We start from the raw sequence: 19,468 nt of genomic DNA, 5'->3' as shown, positions 1-19,468 counted from the left end.
GCGTTTTCCTGCCATGGAGCAGGAAAAAAAAGCCCCCCCGAGCTTAGGGAAGGGGCAGAGGACTTGCTGCAATGATTCCTTGCAGCAGCAGGTGTAGGCAGGGCACAGAAAGCACCTCTGTTGCTCGCCTGATAAATGGCAGCAGACAAATAAACCTTTGGAGCTATTGCAACCCACCTTGTAAGTTATGTTTTTTCCAAAGCTCGTGCTGCCCACGGCCAGGATTTCTCCCCAGAGCCCCTCAGGTGAGGGATTCAGGCTCCCAGGGGGCTCCCAGCATGTCCTGCAAGCCTTGGGGGGGTGTGTTTGTTCCCAGGGAGGGAGCAGGAAATGCCCAGCTTCCCCACAGAAGCCAACAGCCCTGACAGATTGCAGCTACTGCCCAGCTCTCCAAATCCCAGATAAGTGTCCAAAGGTCAGACCAAATTTTCCTGGAAAATTGCATGAGGGGAAAGCTGCTGGAGTGTGGGTCCTTGTGCAGTGGGAGCAGGGCTGGGTGCTGCTCCTGCCTGCTGGAATCTCCTCAGTGAAAATCCAGGATTTCCCAAAACCTCAGTGAGGGGGAGTCCCAAAGGCAGAGAGGGAGGCAGGCAGGAGGACTCAGAGTCCAGGAGGGAGGGAGGTGAGATGCAAGGCCACCACCTTCACTGCTTCTCCTAAAGCCTGCAAGAGGAGGGCAGCTCCCATGGGAAGAGGTGCAGGGAACGGGACACTGGGAAGTGACAGAAGCAGGAACCAGCTGGGGACACAGAGGAGCCCCAGGCTGGAGAACAGCTCCATGAAGGGCTGCCAGGGCTGGCTCACAGCAAGACAGATCCTGATGCTGCTCTAGGGGAGATTTAGCTGAATTCCAGCAAGGAAACCAGGGAACAGCAGGAAGCACCTTGATGTATGTGAAAGGCCAAGACTCAGAGATACAGCAAGGCCTGAAGCCATGGAAAAACAGAACTTTGCAGACCTGCATTTTAAGAAAAGATTTTACTGCCTGGAACCTTGAAAAATATTCCTGAGTCACAGAAGCCCAGCAGGTCCAAGGGCTCCTTCCCAGCACGATGGGATGCAGCTCCCAGCCAGCTCCTGGAGGGGTTTGCTCAGCCCAGCCAGGCTGTGCTGTGCCCTCGTGGCCCATCAGGGACCAGGGAGCCGAGAATCCCGAGCTCAGGGCCTGACCTGGCTCCACAGGGAGCACCCAGCACAAGCCAGGCTGAGGCCAGCCCTGTGTGATCCATCAGGCAGGGGCAGCAGGAGAAGGCAGCAGCACATGGAGCCCTGATCAGGTGGTCAGAGCCACATGGGAATGCTCAGGGAAGAACAGCACTGGACTGCAGCTCCAGAGTGTCTCTGAGTCTGAGGGGATGTGGCTTCTTCCCTCTGGGACTGCCAGCAGCAGCAGGAATCTGTGCTCCCCCCTCACACCCCAGTTTGAGTTGAACAGTTCCTGTTCAACCCCGTTCCTGCTGCTGGGGCTGCCAGTGTGGCACCAGTCCAGCTCCACAGCATCCTCAGGAGCTCCTCTGCGATGTATCCAAGATCTGCTGGGCAATGTGAGTCAGGGCAGGGAAGGCAGAGCTCTTGGGAAACTCTTGGATGAAGTCTCTGCCTTCTTCCAAGCTCTGGCTGAGCTGGGGGTCCAGGGGGACACAGCCTGTGGGGCAGGGAGGGAGAGTGAGAGCTGGCTCCCTGCAGAGCCCAGGTCTGCAGGCAGGGATGAACACACACTGCCCAGTCAGCTCCAGGGAAAATGGTGGGGAAGAGCCACCACTGCCCTCCCTGGGCTCTCCAGGAGATCATTCTCACCTCTGGCTCCAAGAGCCCACCCCACCCTGGTGCTTCATCAGAGGGGCTGTCCCACCTGATCCCAGCCCTGCCCAGGGAGAGGGCTCAGTCCTCAGCCCCCATTTCTCAGGAAGGCTTCAGACATTGCAATGTGGCTCTCATGAAGCTCCAGGCCTGTTTACACTGTCACCACAATGTCAGCAGTCAGAGCAGGCTGCTGGCACCACCACCTCTGCCCCAGCAGGGCCAGGGACCCACTGTGAGGAGTTTGGATGGCAGAGAAGCAAAGCACAAACCTCAGCTCAGCCCCCAGCCTAGCCCAGCTGCCCCTGGGATGCTCCTTCTCTGTGCTCAGCCCTCCCAGAGCACCCTGAGCAGAGCTGTGCTGCAGAGCCACTCACCCAGGAAGGGCACCCCGGCGTGCTTGGCCAGCTCCTCGCCTCCCCCTTTGGAGAAGATGTTTGTGCATTCCTGAGGGAGGAAGATGAGTGAGTCAGGAAGGCCAGAGCCCTGTGGGACAGGGCAGGAGCTGCCAGCCCTGAGCAAGGCCAGCTCCCCTCCACCCTGCAGCCCCAGGCATTCCCTGTGCCCTGCCCTGCCCTCTCCTCAGCACAGCAGAGCCCAGAGCTGGCTCACAGCATCACCCTAGTGCCATTTCCCAATTCCCCACCCCAGCACCCCAAGGAAGGGCCCAGAGCAGCCCCAAGGCTGCACAGGAAGGTCAGCAGAGCTCACAGAACAGTGGGGGCACACGAAGCCGCTCATGTTCTCCACGATGCCGAGGATGTGCAGCCCTGCCTTCCTGCAGAACGTCAGCTCCCGCCTCACGTCCCCCACGGACACAGCCTGGGGGAACAGCAGCACTTGGGGATCCCTCTGGGCACCCTGTGCCTCCAGAGCATCCACAGCCAGCCCTGTGCACACCTGGGGTGCATTTCCCCCCTGCCAGGAATTCCAGCCCCATATCCCACCTGAGGGGTTGTGACCAGCACTGCCCCCAGCAGCTGGTGGGGCCTCAGGGCCTCCACGGTGGAGATGTGCTCATCAGATGTGCCTGGTGGTGTGTCCACAATGAGGAAATCCAGATCCCCCCAGGCCACATCGGTGACAAACTGCTTGATCAAAGCTGTGGAAATAAAAGGGACAGATAAAAAAAACCCCAAACCACAACTGGGTTCAGCAGGTGGCTTGGGAGTCATGGGACAGGAGAGGGGACAAGGATGTCTGTCAGCATGCTGCACTGTCCCCATCTGAGTGACTTTAACCCGTTCCTTGGTTCCCCCAAGGAATACCCTCTCCAGGAGGGCTCACAGGGGGTTCCCCCAGCAGCAATTCCTGGTGTTACCGTTTTTCTTGGGTCCCCTCCAGACCACGGCGTCGTCGGGGCGCTCCAGCAGGAATCCGATGGACATGAGGGCGATGGCCTTGTCCTGGCCCACGAACACGGGCACCCAGCCGCTGTCACACTGGTGCACAGCGCTGTCCTGCACCCTCAGCATGCGTGGGATGCTGGGGCCACACAGGTCCACGTCCAGGATGCCCACCTGGGGACAGGCACAGCCCTTCAGACAGGCTCAGAGCCCCTGGGCACCCCCCTTCCACCACAGCCACGTTTGGAACACAATGTTTTAAATTTCATATCCCTCCTGACCTCCTGCTCCCCAAGGAGCATCCCCTGGGTGTTTCCAAGTGCTTTATGCCAGAACCCAAGTGGCACAGGCTGCACAGAGCCTTTAAAAAGGTCCTCAGGGAATGCAGTCTGTCTCCTGCCCACACATTTCCTTTTGATCCCCATTTAAAGAGTCCTTGAGCTCACCCACTTCACTCCACAGAGGGAGTGAGGGTGACACCACAAAGCAGCCAAGTCACGTCCAGCACCAATTTCAACACTAAATATTGAGTGATTTAATAAAATAAACAAAAGAGAAATGAACTGCAGTACCTGAACTAGATCACACCATCACAGAGAATCCACACGCTGCCCACCAAGGACACCCACAATGGAAAGGGTGGGCATAACCCAGCCCAGCTGAGGGCAGGAAGGGCCAAGGCAGAGCTCAGCACCCCAAGGGCTCACTCACCCTCTGCCCAGCGTGCCGCAGAGCCAGGGCCAGCTCGGTGGACAGGGTGCTCTTCCCAACGCCGCCCTTCCCCGACAGCACCAGCACGATGTGCCGCACCCCGGCCAGGTTGGCTCTGTCTGCAGGGGGACACAGAGCCATGGAATGTCCTCAGGGGGAGGGACCCCACAGAGCCATGGAATGTCCTCAGAGGGGAGGAACCCCAGGGATCATCCAGCCCAGCCCCTGGCCCTGCACAGACACCCCAACAATCCCACCCTGAGATCATTATCCAAGCACTCCTGGAGCTCTGGCAGCCCCGGGGCCGTGCCCATTCCCTGGGGAGCCTGGGCAGTGCCAGCACCCTCTGGGGGAAGAGCTTTCCTGATACCCACCCTGACCCTTCAGCCATTCCCTGTCCCAGAGATCAGAGCTGCCCCTCAGGAGGAGCTGCAGCCCCGCAGAACTCTGCCCTCAGTGTAAGGCAGTGGGAAAGAAGAGGTGGACATGCCACAGGCTTTTTGTCATCAGAACAGGGACAAAGGGAACAATGGCAATAAACGCCGTGTGTGGGGAGCAAAGGCTGGTCCGGATGACCTAAGTGGAAATTGGGCAGCAGAGCAATAAACACGGGGCTCGTGAGGCTGAGCCGGGCCATGGCCCGGGGCTGACGGTGAGCTCAGGCCCTTGGCGTTTCCTCCCTCCGTGCCACACCAGTCGCTTCCTGCCTGCCCCTGCTCCTCTCCATCGCTCCTCGCATTCCCCGCTGTGCTCTCAGCGCTCCCGGCTCTGCTTCGGCCTCAGCTCCCCGGAGCAGGAGCGCTCGGGATCGGAGTCCCCGGTGCGGGGCAGCACAGGGGAGGCCGGGCCGCTCCAGCCACAGCCGGCGAAGGCCCCGACACGGCCGCGCCCGGACTGAACGCGCCGGGGCTGGGCTGGCCCGGCAGCAGCGGCACCGGCGGCATGGAGCCCGCACGGACCATGGCAGAGCTCATCAGCACCTCCGCCGACGGTAAAGCCACGGGCCCCGCACCGGGGAGGGGGAGAAGGGGCCCGGGGAGGGCAGCCGGGGCCCCGCAGCGAGGAGCGCCCGGGACACCGCGCCAGGCCCGCTTACACGGCGCTGTCTGCCGCGGGAGCCGGGCCCGGCCCAGCGCTCCCCTCACCAGAGTCGGGCCGAACACCGCGACACCGGCTCGGCCCGAGCACCTCGGAACTCCGCGGAGCCGGGTCCTGACCCCCGCTAGGCCGGGTCATTCCAGCTGGGACGCCCCCCGAGAGGCAGGTAGGGCCCCCCAGGCCGAGCCCCCGGATCCCGGTTTCCCCCGGCCGCGGCCACTCCGCCGCTCACCCCCGGCCGTCTCCTCCATGTTGCCTCCGCGCATCACCCGCTTCCGTCTTCCTCCGGCACACGGCCCGCCCTTTCTGACTGACAGGTATTGTGCCCAATCTCAAGGGGCACTTTCACCGGACTACCCGCCCTCCAGAGCTTTACAGCCAATCTACTTCTCGTGTTCCCTTCGCATCAGCCAATAGGCTTAGTGCTTTCCCTTCACGAGCGGCCGCCCAATGGCGCCGCTCTCTGGCGATTGGCACACTGGGCACCCAATAGAATCGGGCTCTCTCAGACCCCGCCCCCTTCGTCCTCCTCCGCGTGTGAGTGACAGAGCGCTTAGCCAATAGCAATGGGGCACGGCGCGGTCGTAGCCAATGAGCGCTCGGGGGCGGTGCCGGGAGGGGATTGTTTATGTCCCGGGAGAGGAAAGTAGGTCAGAGCGCCGCGGGCCGGGCCGGGGCAGTGCTGGGCCGGACCGGGTCAGACCGGGCAGGTGGGCCGGGGGCTGGGGGGACGGGCCGGAGCCGCGAGCCGGGTCTGGGATTTGGCTGAGGGCGGGCCGGGGCTGTGCGACCCAAGCGCCGTGGCCTGGCCTGGCCTGGCCCGGCCCTGTCCGGCGGCCTCAGCTGGCGGCACAGCCGGGCTGCGCTGCCCGCCCTCGGTGGAGCCGCTGCTGCCGCGGCCCGGGAGCCGAGCCGGGCCGGGCCGGGATCCCTGCCGTGGTCCCCCCGCGCCGCTCGGTCCCGGGGCTGTGCGGGTCACGCTGTGGCACCGCTTCCCTCCCGCAAAGGCCTCAGCGAGCCCAGGGCCCCGCAGGGGTGAGCGGCTCTTGGTGGCAGCGCCGCTGTGACAGCGGGAACGGGACAGGGACCGGCCCTGTGCTGGCACTGCTGAGACAGCTCCGGTCCTGGGGCAGCTCTGGTCACTGAGGGGCTGGAGCACCAGGAGGGGCTGAGGGAGCTGGGAAGGGGCTCAGCCTGGAGAAAAGGAGGCTCAGGGGGGACCTTGTGGCTCTGCACAGCTCCTGACAGGAGGGGACAGCCGGGGGGTCGGGCTCTGCTCCCAGGGAATGGGGACAGGACAGGGGGAAATCGCCTCAGGCTGTGCCAGGGGAGGTTCCGATTGGATATTGGGGAAATTTCTTTATGGAAAGAGTGGTCAGGCCCTGGCACAGCTGCCCAGGGTAGTGGTGGTGTCACCATCCCTGCAGGTATTCAGAAGCTGTGTGGATGTGGCACTTGGGGACATGGTTCCGTGATGGCCTCGGCAGTGCTGGGGGAATGGTTGGACTCGTTGATCCAAGAGATCTTTTCCAGCCATAACAATTCCATGTGTGACTCTGCCATTGGTGCTGGGATCTCTTTGCTGGACCTGAGCCCCAGCCTTACTGAGGGCCTTCAGGAGCAGGGCAGCTCTGCTGGGCTGCTGTGGGTGCTCAGCAAAGCTGGAGAAGGGTTTCTACTGCTGGAATTGTCACTTCCACACCTGCCAGAGTCCTGGGTTGTTCTTGGGAGGGCAGGAAGGAAACTCCTGCATCTCCAGCTGCACAGAGAGCTGGGAGCAAGGCCTGAGGCTGCTGTGTGCCCAGAGCCCAGAGTCTGCAGCCCTCCCCTTGATGCCCTGTGCAGGCTGCCCCAGAACAGAGACTGGACAGAGTTACAGAATAAAGCAGTGATTTGTTAGGAGGCCTCAATGGATGCACCTTGGGCAGCACAAGAGCCCAGCCAGGGCAGCACCCAAGGTGAACCAAAATGGTCACAAAATGCACAACCAGTCACGGGGTCTCTCACTTTTATGAGTTCTGCTCCATTTGCATATTGGAGTTAATTGTCCAATTCCAGCTTTAGCCCATGCAGTCCCATCCTCCTTGTTTTTCTCTCTTCAGTCTATATTGTTTATGCTCTTGGGCCTGAAATTTGGATCATTTGTCCTTGGTCCCCAGCTAGAAAAGGAATTGTTTTGTCTCCTTACTCTGTGAAGAGTGCTCACCATCCCCTAATGTGAGGCTCAGAAGTGCACACTAAAGCAGCACAGAATCTCAAAACTATAAAAGCTAAAACCTGAGCCATCACTTCCCTTCTGCCTGTTGTCCTTGAGGCAAGTTGGGACAGGTCTGGCACGACCCTGGTTTCCTTCCAGTGTGCAGGAAAGTGCTTTCTCTTCCTCTCCAAGCACTGAGAGCAAAGTCTTCCATCAGAGGGTAGCTGCAGGTGGACACCCTCCCCTGGACACAGACAGGCTGCAGGGCCTGGGGCAGTGCAGGTGGGCAGCATTCCCTGGGGACAGACAGGCTGCAGGGGCTGGGACAGGAGCCAGGACAGCTGCTGCAGGGTCACTGCGTACAAGGAAGGCTGTGGCTTGAAGCACACTGTTGTAGTGGAAGGTGTCTCTGCCCATGGCAGGGGGTGGAACAAGATGAGCTTGGAGGTCCTTCCAACCCGAAGGACTCTGATTCTGACAGCCCTGAAGCTCCCCAGGCCAGGTGGGAGGTGGCTGCAGGACCCCATTCCTGCAGAGGGGCAGCTGCTGCCACCACAGCTGGATGTTGGGAGCGTTCCTGGGGCCAGCTGAGCACTGGCTCAGGGAGGAGCTGACCCTGGGTGGAGAAAGAGGTTGAAGTTTGCAGAGGCTCTTTATGTGCAGAGAACTGTGACTGTGTTCACAGGGGTTCTTGGGTTGGGGAAGAGAGGATCTGACTCCATGTTTCAGAAGGCTTGATTTATTATTTTATGATATATATTACATTAAAACTATACTAAAAGAATAGAAGAAAAGGTTTCATCAGAAGGCTGGCTAAGAATAGAATAGGAAAGAATGATAAAGGTTTGTGGCTCAGCTCTCTGTCTGAGCCAGCTGACTGTGATTGCCCATTAATTACAAACATCCAACATGGGCCAATCCCAGATGCACCTGTTGCACTCCACAGCAGCAGATAACCATTGTTTACATTTTGTCCCTGAGGCCTCCCAGCTTCTCAGGAGGAAAAATCCTAAGGAAAGGATTTTTCGTAAAGTTGTCTGCGACACGGAACTTCCTTTGCTGATCTTGTGCTGGTTCCCCAGGGTGTTTGGTGACCCGGGGAGGTGCCAGAGGTGTGGCAGCAGTGTAACCATCCCTGTGTTCCTCCCCAGCCTACCTGCGTGGGGGCAGCATGGCGCGGCGCCCGCGGAGCAGCCGGGCCTGGCGCTTCGTCCTGAGCGGGGTGCGGCGCGAGGCCGACGGCCGGGCCGGAGCACGGGGCTGGGGCTACGACTCTGACGGACAGGTAGGATGGGCTGGGGGCTCTGGCTGCCGTGGGGGTGTCATCTCATTGCAGGAGGTCCATGCTGGTGTCTCCTTATTGCAAAAGTTTCTTACCTTCTGCTGGGGAAGATGAAACAGGAAAGCCTTATAGATATGATTGCCTGGCAAAAGATTTTGAGAATATAGAAACTATAAGTGAGATTGAAATAAAATCGAGCTTTGAGGTCCCTCAGGTACTGAACAAATGGAAAACAATGGTATGGCCAGCTGAAGGCAATCCCCTTTTGATGGAACAACACCCTCTGCTTGCAGACAGGCCCAAGGGTCAGAGCAGACCCTATAGCTTGGCAGAAGGGGCCCAAAGAGGAGTTTTTAGAGTTTAAAATGTAACACAGTATGGTAATGTAATGATTCTTACAGGCTGTATGGAAATGCTATAGGATTTGTATATTGTACTAGATTGGTTAGTGAGAATTAGAATATTCAACACAGAAGAAGATTTTATTGTATTGTAATGGGAACTTCGCTCTCTTACCCTCTTACTCTCTCACCCTCTCATCCTCTCTCCCCCTCTCTTCTCTCAGGCTGCTCTGAGCTGTGTTTGGCAGCTCCCAGCAGGGCCCTGCCCCCAGACCCTTTGCAATAAACCCCAAGTTCCTGACCTGGCTGCAGAGATCTCTGTCTCTGTGCTGACTGTCCTATCCCCCAATGCTCCTACACCTTCTTAGTGTTTTTCATGGGCAGCTCCTCTGAGCACTGACTCTTTCTTCTTAAAGCAGCCAAGTGACCCCAGTTCCCTTCTCAGCCAGCCACCCCACTCTTTTATAGCATCTTCTTCTCATTGCTTACAGTGTGGCCTGTTAAAGTCAGGCCTGCTCCTAATGTTTGATAATTGGCCCAGGGGTAAGATCACTTTCTACACTATCTTTATTTTCTTATATTCTATCCCCCTACAACAGGGAGTGTTTTCCTGCCCCTGATACCCAGTCTGAACTGGCCAAAAGCAGGAAGGATTCAGTAATGGTCAATATTGATACTAAACTAAAAACTTTTTCAAGCATAGAATGGGTGTGTCATACATAAAATACATACAGTATTTTTATGTTGTAGTTAGGTTGGACGTGACATACACATGATCAGGGTCCAAGAAGAAAAAGTTTTTTATTTTGCATGTTCTCTAGCTTATATACTCTTACCAAAGCACGATCTAAAGTCATTAACTACATCACAATAACTTCTTATATTCATTGGTGCAAAGCAATTAGCATCAATATAATTAGCAAAAGTTTTACAGAAATTTATTAAGGCTCATATACACATCTACTTATGCATGTAGTCTAGTTACAAAAATTACAAAAATTTCATGTATCTTTTCTAATCTGTTTCTATGCCAATGGCCTTGTCTTCTTTGGTATGGATACACCTGAAAATCACCAATCATTATTTCTTCTATTAACTCAGCTTTGCTTGCAGACCAGCTGTCAAGCCCCTCCATATTTTTATAAATTTTTTTTGGAAGCAGAGCTTTAGATAAGTGTTTGAAGTGGATCAGTTCCCTGATCAGGCTGGCTGTGCTCCCTCCTGGGCTGTGAGGGGCCTGGAGATGGTGGTGGAATTTGCAGGGCAGCATCTTCAGACTGAAATGTCCTCACATTTCCTGCTCTGCAGTGTGAGCCTCACTTCTGAACCTGGTCCAGGTGTGCTGGAGATGGGAACACAGCAGGGAGAACAAGAGTAAAACAGTGCAAGGAGTGACTGACTCACCTCTGCCATCCTTCCCTATTTCCCTAATCCTTCAGTGTGTGAGCTGAGGTCCCTGTGCTGTGATGGGACACAAGGAGCTGCTCCAGGAGCTTCAGAGCCACACTGAAACCAGGAGGTTCTGCCAGAGCACAGTGTCCAAACCCAGGCACTGTGCTCCCTGAAAATGAGCAGTTTTCTGTCCCTGCAGCCAGGGGAATGACAGGATTTCTAGGCAGCAGTACTTGGAAAGTTAGAAGTTAGGAAAGGCAGAACCCTGCAGGCCAGAGCAGGCCTGGGTAGTATGTATGTAAGCCCAAGCAGTTTCAATTCCCTGTCTTACACAGCTGCAAGAACATGAGTTCAAAAGATTTTTGTCATTAAATGCTCCTGACCATGGTTAATAACAAGTAGGTACACGTGAGCAGCACATAAACCTGGAGTAACTCTGCAACCAGTGGTAAGAGAATCCCTTAGGCAACACCATAACACAGGAGTGAAACTGGGCTGTGGCTCTCACTGTGTCCAGTCCAGGATCACTGTGGTCTCTTGGCACTGGGGAACAGTAAATCAGGTTTTTGTGTTCATGAAAGTAAACAAAAGCTCTTTAATCCTGCCCTGGGTTCCCTGTGGGCCTGTCTACAGTGCTGGCCTGAGGAGCTGCAGCCATGCTGCTCACCTGGCTCCCTTTGTCTGCCCCTTCTCCTCCTGTGCCTCTTCACAGCCTCTCCAGAGCAGTGCTCAGCTCTGCCATGGCTGGAACCTGCCTGGTGAAAGCCAAAGCTTTAGCACAGCATTTCCTTCAGAATGTGTGTGTTGTACACTTGGGCTGTCACCCTGCTGTGACAGCTCTGTGTCCCTGGCAGGCACACAGGCTGTACCTGCACTGCAGAGTGCTGACAGGTCCCTGAGGCTCAGCAGGCACTGTCCATGTCCCAGAGCAGGGTGATCCCATGGGCACAGCCTCTCCCTGTGTGACAGGAGCCTGGGGATGTCCCAGGGCAGGGTGATCCCATGGGCACAGCCTCTCCCTGTGTGACACAGGCCTGGGGATGTCCCAGGGCAGGGTGATCCCATGGGCACAGCCTCTCCCTGTGTGACACAGGCCTGGGGATGTCCCAGGGCAGGGTGATCCCATGGGCACAGCCTCTCCCTGTGTGACAGGAGCCTGGGGATGTCCCAGAGCAGGGTGATCCCATGGGCACAGCCTCTCCCTGTGTGACAGGAGCCTGGGGATGTCCCAGGGCAGGGTGATCCCATGGGCACAGCCTCTCCCTGTGTGACACAGGCCTGGGGATGTCCCAGGGCAGGGTGATCCCATGGGCACAGCCTCTCCCTGTGTGACAGGAGCCTGGGGATGTCCCAGGGCAGGGTGATCCCATGGGCACAGCCTCTCCCTGTGTGACAGGAGCCTGGGGATGTCCCAGGGCAGGGTGATCCCATGGGCACAGCCTCTCCCTGTGTGACACAGGCCTGGGGATGTCCAGCAGAGCCCTCAGGGAGCTCTGCCAGCCCGGCTGCCATGGCCAGGGTACCCAGCAGTGACCATTCCTGTTCTCCCCAGCAGCACAGCGACTCAGATTCGGAGCCAGAGTTCTCCTCCCTGTCTCCCTCCATCCCGAGTGCCATCCCTGTGACTGGAGAGTCCTACTGCAACTGTGAGAACCAGAGTGAAGCTCCCTACTGCTCCAGCCTGCACGCCCTGCACCGTGTCCGTGACTGCCGCTGCGGAGAGGAGGATGAGTGTGAGTGTAAGGGGCTGGGGATGGGGGATAACGGGGCCTCTGCTGGGTTTTGGGGTGTCCCCAGTGGGTCTGGATAACACAGTCCTGTTCAGCACAGCCTGAGTTCCCAAGCAGCTCCCAGCTGCAGGCTACCTTAGCAAGCTTAGGTGATAGCAGCTCTTTTAGTGATTATCAGCTCATTGTGTGATTTCAGCTCTTTGCTTGCTAGGTGCCTTAGGCAGACGCAGGGATGTTGTGGTGCAGTGTAATAGCCTGTTTCAGCTATCCTAGTTCCTTCACCAGGTGTGCCATAACCTCTCCCTTCCCCTTCCTTGCCTCCTGCTAAGGGCTGTCCATCAATCTTGGCATTCCAGAAAGGGCTTTGTGTGATTGGCAAAGTTCAAAAGATGCCTCTCAGCCCTGGGGGACATTGGCCATCCAGGTGTCATTTGTTCCCTGAGACACCCCCCCTTACCTGGTTGGTGGGATCCCTACCCCTTCCCTCTCCCTCTCCCTGGGGGTAAAAGACACAGCAAGCACGGGCTCAGGGAGTTCTGTTGGAGCTGTTGCTGCATTCAGAGGCCTGTGGGCCAGGAATAAAGCTCTGGATCCAAACCCTCCATCAGAACCAACTCCTTTCCTTCACCTTGCCTTAAGCTTCTCAGCCAGAGGTAAACCTGAGCTCCTGCATGCCTGGACTTGTCCCAAGCACCCAGCTGCAGCATCCAGGCAGCCAAAGGTGTCTCTGAGGTGAAACCACCACGGCTGCCACCTTTGGTCAAGCAGCAAGGGCCAGACCAGCCCAGGCACGTTCCATCTGGTAATACAGGGAGAGAGAGGAGAAGGCTGTGTCAGGTTCCACAGCCATGTCTTTATTGGCTCTTCTGCCAAGGTTCTCAGGGACAGCTCTTCTGCTGAGCTGGGTAAAAGCAGCCCTTCATATAGGGTACAGGGGTGTTAGGAATTGTCCAATAGTGAGGGTCAAAGGAAAGTGACCTATAGTCTTACAGGGCAAGGGTCTGGAGGGGGGAGAGGAGCTCCAAGGTCCAGTCATCATGACTAGGCATTTCCTATTTAGGCTGCTGAATGCCATGGTGGCATTGCAGGCCCCGGGCTGGCAACAGGGCGTCCCCTGCAGTGTCCTGCTCCTGTCCCAGCATCCCTGTGTGTACACCCTGAGGCACAGAGGATTACCAGCCCCTGGCTGCTGTCGTGTTTCAGGCTCAGGGCTGATGCTGTCACGGCGTCAGCGCTCACCCCTGGGACCTGCTTTCCGATCTGGATTAGGCCCCAGTGATACAGAGCCCTGCTTAGGGCCCTCCTGATCCCTGCAGGGGCTGGCAGGGTGCCTGGCTCAGGGCACAGGGTGGGCTTGGGCTGGGGGAGAGCCTGTGGCAGGGCAGAGCCACCCCTTGATCCCATGAGGAGGGTGGGGAGAAGGGAGGCTCTGCCCAGTGTCACCCAGAATTTGGCCTGGTGAATGCTGACAGCTTTGGAGCACTGATCCATCCCTGGTGGGACACTGCAGAGTAGTTCAGACCTCAAGCAGTTCTCTGATGTGCACAGCTTAAGATTTATCCTCTTAAAGAATAAGAGAAATAGAAACAAACCCACTAACAGGCCTTCAAAACAAATATCTTGCTGTGCTTTGGCTTGGGGCTTATTCCCTGAGTGTCTTTGCCCATCCTTGTCCCCTGTGTGCTTCCCCAACAGATTTTGACTGGGTGTGGGATGAGGTGAACAAGTCCACGGCCACGCTGCTGACGTGTGACAACCGCAAGGTGAACTTCCACATGGAGTACAGCTGTGGCACGGCCGCCATCCGCGGCAACAAGGAGCTGGCAGAGGGCCAGCACTTCTGGGAGATCAAGATGACCTCCCCAGTGTATGGCACTGACATGGTACGTGTGGGGCACCAGAAATGCCCAGGAGTTTGGACAGGGGCTGGCAGGATGAGGTTCCACCATGGCAGTGAGGTTTGAGGCTGTGTGGAAGTGCACAAGTCCATGGGGAGCTGAGGAGATGCATCCCTGGGATCTGAGGGAGCTGGTTGGTGGATGAAGTGGCTTAGCCTTTATCTGTCATACTGGAGAAAATGTGGCAGTCTGGTGAAGTTCCCAGTGACTGGAAAAAAGGAAATATAACCCCCATTTTTAGAAAGGGAAATAAGGAACGTCTGGGGAAGTACAGGCTGAGCAGTCTCACCTCTGGGCCTGGCAAACATGGAGCAGATCCTTTGGAAGCTATGCAAAGAGTGGATGTGATTGATGGCATCCATCATGGCTTCATTAAGGGATTCTGTGGCCTTCTGTGATGGGGTTGCAATGCTGGTGAAGGAGGGAAGAGGAACTGATCTCATCTGCCTGAACTTGTGCAAAGCATTTGGTGCTGCCTTGCATGGCATCCTTGTCTCTAACCTGGAGGGACAGAGGGACCACTTGGTGGGTATGGAATTGTCTGGATGAGCACAGGCAAAGAGTTGGGAGTCAACAGAGACCAGTGAGTGACAAGTGACATTGCTCAGGGGCTGGGACTGGGACCAGAATTGTTTCACATGTCTGCTGGGGACATGGACAGTGGGATCAGGGCACCCTTGGCCAGACTGGTGCTGACACCCACCTGTGTGGAGAGGTGACACCTGGAGGGGAGGAATGGGGCATCCAGAGGGACGTGGACAGCTTGGAGAGCTGGGGCCATGGGAATAAAATTGAACAAGGTCCAAGTGCTGGTGCTGCACCTGGGTCAGGGCAATCCCAAGCACCAATCCAGGCTGGGCAGGGATTGGAGTGAGAGCAGCCCCAGGAGAAGGACATGGAGGGATGGAGGACAAGAACTGGACGTGGCCTGGCCATGAGGACCCAGAAGCCCCCTGTGCTGGGCTGAGTCCTGGTATGGGCAGCAGGAGGGGGTGGATTCTGTCCCCTCAGATGAGACCCCACCTGCAGAGCTGGCTTAGCCCTGGGGAACAACAGCAGCAGGACCTGGAGCTGCTGGAGAGAGTCCAGGGGAGCCCATGGAGACAACCCAAGGGCTGGAGCCCTTCTGGAGCCAGGCTGGCAGAGCTGGGGATGCTCACCTGGAGAGGAGAAGCTCCAGAGACACCTCAGAGCCCCTGCCAGGGCCTGAAGGGGCTCCAGGAGAGCTGCAGAGGGACTGGGGACAAGGGATGGAGGGACAGGACACAGGGAATGGCTCCCACTGCCAGAGGGCAGGGATGGATGGGATATTGGGAATGAGGGTGGGCAGGCCCTGGCACAGGGTGCCCAGAGCAGCTGTGGCTGCCCCTGGATCCCTGGCAGTGCCCAAGGCCAGGCTGGGCAGGGCTGGGAGCAGCCTGGGACAGTGGGAGGTGTCCCTGCCATGGCGGGGGTGGGATGAGATGCACTTTACAGTCCCTTCAAACTGAAACCATTCTGTGACTCTATGAACAGGACAGGGACCTTGTGCAGCATTTTACCTTTGCCTCCTCACTTAGCAAAGGAAATCAGAGCTGGGAGCCTTCAGTTCCACCCTGAAACCTCTGCCTTGGCTTCACCAGCCCCTCTGGGTGTTTTGGGCTGAGCCAAGAAGAGGAGGGAAGAACTGGAGGTGGAATCTTGCTTGTGTCTTGTTTGAAAAGACACCGAGCTTGTGTTGTCCCTCCCTGCTTTGCCTGGCAGATGGTGGGGATTGGGACATCAGATGTGAACCTGGACAAGTACCGGCACACCTTCTGCAGCCTGCTGGGCAAGGATGAGGACAGCTGGGGCCTCTCCTACACAGGTAACACAGCCAGGGGGGCTGGGTGGGCAGCAGTGGCACAGGAGGTGCCACCAGGCAGTGAATCCCTTTGTTAGGGACACCAGAGCAGCTGCTGGCAGCTCGCAGCCCTTGGAGCATCTCTCCTGGCCCACTCTCACAGAGATGTTTTATGGAAAATCCTTTCCTTAGGATTTTTTCTCCTGAGAAGCTGAGAGGCCTCAGAAACAAAATGTAAACAATGGTTATCTGCTGCTGTGGAATGCAACAGATGCATTTGTGATTGGTCTTATGTGGTTGTTTCTGATTAATGGCCAATCACAGCCCAGCTGTCTGGACTGTCTCAGTCAGTCACAAGCCTTTGTTATCATTCCTTTTCTATTCTTAGCCAGCCTTCCGATGAAATCCTTTCTTCTTTTAGTATAGTTTTAATATAATATATATAATAAAATAATAAATCAGCCTTCTGAAACGTGGAGTGAACATTCTCATCTCTTCCCTCATCCTAAGACCCCTGTGAACACCATCACAGCCCACTTTCAGCAGAGCCCTTAGAGCTGGTGTGGGACCCTGCCAGGGCACCAGGGTATTACTGTCACATCAGCCCTTTGAGGTTCCAGTGCTGCTCCCTGTGCTCTAGAGTTGTAAAACCTCACTTTTGCCTTTCCACCAGCCCCTCTGGGATGGGAGGGCAGGGGTCAGAAATGCAGGGATGTCTTTGGCACTGAGCGAGGCTGTACCAGCAGCATGGCAGTTGAGATGAATTTCTGGAGTGCAAGTTTTCCACAGAATGCCTTTTTTTGGGGTGTATTTTCAGGACTGCTGCACCACAAGGGGGACAAAACAAACTTCTCCTCGAGGTTTGGCCAAGGCTCCATTATTGGGGTGCATTTGGACACATGGCACGGGACACTCACCTTCTTCAAGAACCGCAAGTGCATAGGTGAGAGCCAGGGATGGGGTGGGAGCACCTTGAGTCTGGCTGCAGCAGAAAACACTGGGAAAGCAAGGTGTGAAGTGAGTGGGAGGAAGGTCATGTTTGTTGTTTAATAGATTGGGATTTTGGAAAGCTTTTCCCAACAGCTTTACAGTTAATGGGTTTGGGGTAGGTGGGAGGGGGGAGATCCCTGTGTCTAAACTAACATGCCCTCCCTGGTGCTGTGCCCTGGCAGGGGTGGCAGCCACAAAGCTGCAGAACAAGAAGTTTTACCCCATGGTGTGCTCCACGGCGGCCAAGAGCAGCATGAAGGTGATCAGGTCCTGCGCCAGCCGCACGTCCCTGCAGTACCTGTGCTGCTTCCGCCTGCGCCAGCTCCTGCCCGACTACGTGGACACGCTGGAGGTGCTGCCCCTGCCCCCAGGACTCAAACAGGTGCTGCACAACAAACTGGGCTGGGTCTTGAGCATGAACTATAGCACGTCGAAGCCTTCCTCCTCCTCATCCTCGGGGAGCGACTCGGACAGCTCGTGCGGCTCGGATGCGGAGGCCTGCCAAAGGAAGAGGTGCAGGAGGACATAAAGGCTCTGCACAGCACGTGGGTGAGCTTTGTTGTGTTGTCTGCAAGGGTCAGTCAAGCCTGATGCACCTCTTCCTTCTGGGGACATCCATTTCCACGTGTTGGCAAAGATTTCTCCAGTGCTGTGCAAATCTTTGGCCTTGACATCCATCACAGGCAGTTAGAAGAGCTGCCGGCTCCAAGAGATGCCAGCTCTGACACAAGAAATTTGTGGTGAAACATCTGAGCTTCATCTCCTGACTTGCTATGGAAGCCAGCACCTCTTCCCAAAGGATCTCTCTTTTCCCTGTTGGCACAGACAACGTTTAAGAAGTTGGACTTGATGATAACAATTGGACTTGATAATCTTCACAGCTCCCTTCCCACTCAGGATGGTCAGACAGTCTCCTGGCTGGAATGTGCTGGATTCCAGTCAGATACAGACCTGACTCACTGAGACACAATCCCAGCCCGTCCTCTCCTCTCTGTGTGTGTAGGTTTGGTGTCTGCCATGACCTTGTCCTGCTCTGGGGCACGATGGGGCAGCAGCTGCAGGGAAAGGGCCCCCCCAGACCCTGCCAGGAGCTGAGCTGTGCCTGCTGTTCCTCGAGCCCCTGGGGACTTTTAATTGCTTTGCATGTTGGTTTCTGCTGCTTCTCCTCTGTCCAAAACTGTGTTAAAGTGTAATAATAAATGTTGAAGCTGTCTGTTGTTCCTCTTGGGGCCCTTGAAGGCAGGAGGCTGCAGGTGCTTGTCAAAAATAGCCTGGGCAGCAGCGTGGAGGGGAGGTTTGGGTGTCAGAGCTGGAGGAGGTGAAGGCAGCAGAGATGCCCCTGTCTCTGCCCTGTGCAGGGTTTTGTGCTCCCCACTGAAGCAGAAGCTTGGCTGGGTGGTGTTCAGTGGAGCCAGGCTGGTGCCTGTGACTGCACTGGATGAGAGGCTGCAGGGTTTATAGTGCCTGTCCTCTGGCAGGTCACACTGGGAGAAACACCCCAAACCCCCAGCCCAGAGCCTGGCAGTCAGAGCAGCCCCTCCAAGCCTTTGTGGTCCTGCTGAGGGGAAATGCTGGGTTAGGATCTGGATGAGTGCCTCAGTGTGCTGTGGCCTCATGCCACTGCCAGGGATGGGCTCTGTGCTCCCACAGCACTGGTGCCAGCCCAGCCAGTCCCTGCAGGGCCTGTGCTCAGCCCAGGGGCCTTTCCCCAGCCTTTGAGCTCCCCTCTGGTGGGCTGAGGGGTCAGGGCTGAGCTGGTGCTGTCAGCCTTGCAAAGGGCACTGGGAAGTGGAACAGGGCTGAGGTATGGATGGGAAATGGCTTTTACCCAGTTCTCTCTGTGGGTTTCCTTCCCTCATGTTCCAGCTGCTGCCTTTTCCTCTGCTCCCATCACAGACCCCCACAGGCTCAGGTAAAACTCCTTGCACCATGTGCACTTCCCTGCTGAGCTCATCTCCAACCCTGAAACCAAGCTGGCTCTTGCTGCTCTGGGGCCAGGCTTTGAATGAGAATTTCACTGCAGCAGGTCAGGCTCTGTCCATGCCCTGGGCTGGTGCTGCAGGCAGAACAAGCTGCTTTGCTTTTACTCTTCCCCAGAACTGACTCAAGCAGCAGCAGCTGCAGGCAGAGCAGGGAGGGTCATGCTTTGGAGGGGCTCTCCTGCTCCTGCAGCACTGGTTGTAGGAACAGCTCCAGGGTTTCTGTGCCACTATGGAAAGCCCCAGTGAACAATCCCAAACCTCAGCAGGCACCCTGACCCACCCCCATCCTGGCTGTGCCTATTTCTGGGTAATGATGGAGCTTTGGGAAAGGAGAATCCCATCCTAACCCACCATTTCCCATGGATTTTCTAGAGCACAATCAGCATTTTCTCGTGTTGGGAGTTCAGTGAACAAACTGCCCTGCCCTGAGCTGTGTTACCCCAAGGAAGTGGTTCCTCTCCTCTCAGCTGGGTTTGACAGTTGGCAGATGCTTTCCAAAGTGACTCAAACAGGACCCACATGTCCCTGGAAGCCACAACAGGACCTACAGAAACAGATCCCACAGAGAGCCAGAGCAGGACATGGAAGGTCAGGATAAACATTGAAGAAAATACATGGCCTGTCCAGCACCTCACCTGCAAGGACAGAGCTGCACCAGCCCCTGTTCCAGCATTCTTCAGCTCTCACAGGAGCCAGGCAGCTTTCCAGCCAGCAGGAGAAAAGAGGAAATGAGAGCCAAGAGGGTGAAGAAAGCATCTGTAATGAGACATTTATTGATGTGCAAGTCTCTGCTCTGAAGGAGAATCAGCTGCTTCCCCTGGCTGGGCTCCCAGCTGCAGCTCAGCCACAGCCAAGCCTGGCAGATAAAGGAGTGACCAA

At 56.6% G+C, this 19,468-nt stretch overlaps 2 protein-coding genes across 6 annotated transcripts; one reads left to right on the top strand and one right to left on the bottom strand.

Moving 5' to 3' along the window:
• Positions 1-1,054: 1,054 nt before the first annotated feature.
• NUBP2 (NUBP iron-sulfur cluster assembly factor 2, cytosolic) lies at positions 1,055-5,256 on the bottom strand. 2 transcript variants are annotated; one of them, XM_058816130.1, is made up of 7 exons: positions 5,188-5,256; positions 3,858-3,976; positions 3,122-3,320; positions 2,748-2,902; positions 2,512-2,622; positions 2,178-2,247; positions 1,055-1,645 (listed from the first exon to the last, which is right to left on the bottom strand). In XM_058816130.1, the coding sequence occupies exons 1-7, from the start codon at positions 5,219-5,221 to the stop codon at positions 1,503-1,505; spliced, it is 831 nt and encodes a 276-aa protein (XP_058672113.1). In that variant the 5' UTR covers positions 5,222-5,256; the 3' UTR covers positions 1,055-1,502. The 2 variants fall into 2 exon arrangements, with proteins under 2 accessions (XP_058672113.1, XP_058672115.1); XM_058816132.1 differs by lacking the exon at positions 5,188-5,256 and adding an exon at positions 5,003-5,051.
• Positions 5,257-5,602: 346 nt separating this feature from the next.
• On the top strand, positions 5,603-17,809 carry SPSB3 (splA/ryanodine receptor domain and SOCS box containing 3). 4 transcript variants are annotated; one of them, XM_058816124.1, is made up of 7 exons: positions 5,603-5,665; positions 8,304-8,437; positions 11,723-11,900; positions 13,593-13,780; positions 15,539-15,641; positions 16,435-16,560; positions 16,790-17,809. In XM_058816124.1, the coding sequence occupies exons 2-7, from the start codon at positions 8,324-8,326 to the stop codon at positions 17,134-17,136; spliced, it is 1,056 nt and encodes a 351-aa protein (XP_058672107.1). In that variant the 5' UTR covers positions 5,603-5,665; positions 8,304-8,323; the 3' UTR covers positions 17,137-17,809. The 4 variants fall into 4 exon arrangements, with proteins under 4 accessions (XP_058672107.1, XP_058672104.1, XP_058672106.1 ...); XM_058816121.1 differs by having other exon boundaries at positions 11,723-11,906; XM_058816123.1 differs by having other exon boundaries at positions 5,631-5,665; positions 11,720-11,900.
• The last annotated feature ends 1,659 nt before the right edge of the window (positions 17,810-19,468 follow it).

The sequence above is a fragment of the Ammospiza caudacuta genome, chromosome 17, assembly GCF_027887145.1.
Source record: "Ammospiza caudacuta isolate bAmmCau1 chromosome 17, bAmmCau1.pri, whole genome shotgun sequence".
NCBI lineage: Eukaryota > Metazoa > Chordata > Aves > Passeriformes > Passerellidae > Ammospiza > Ammospiza caudacuta.
Note: the sequence above shows the minus strand (reverse complement) of the source record. Positions and strands in the feature narration are given on the sequence as shown.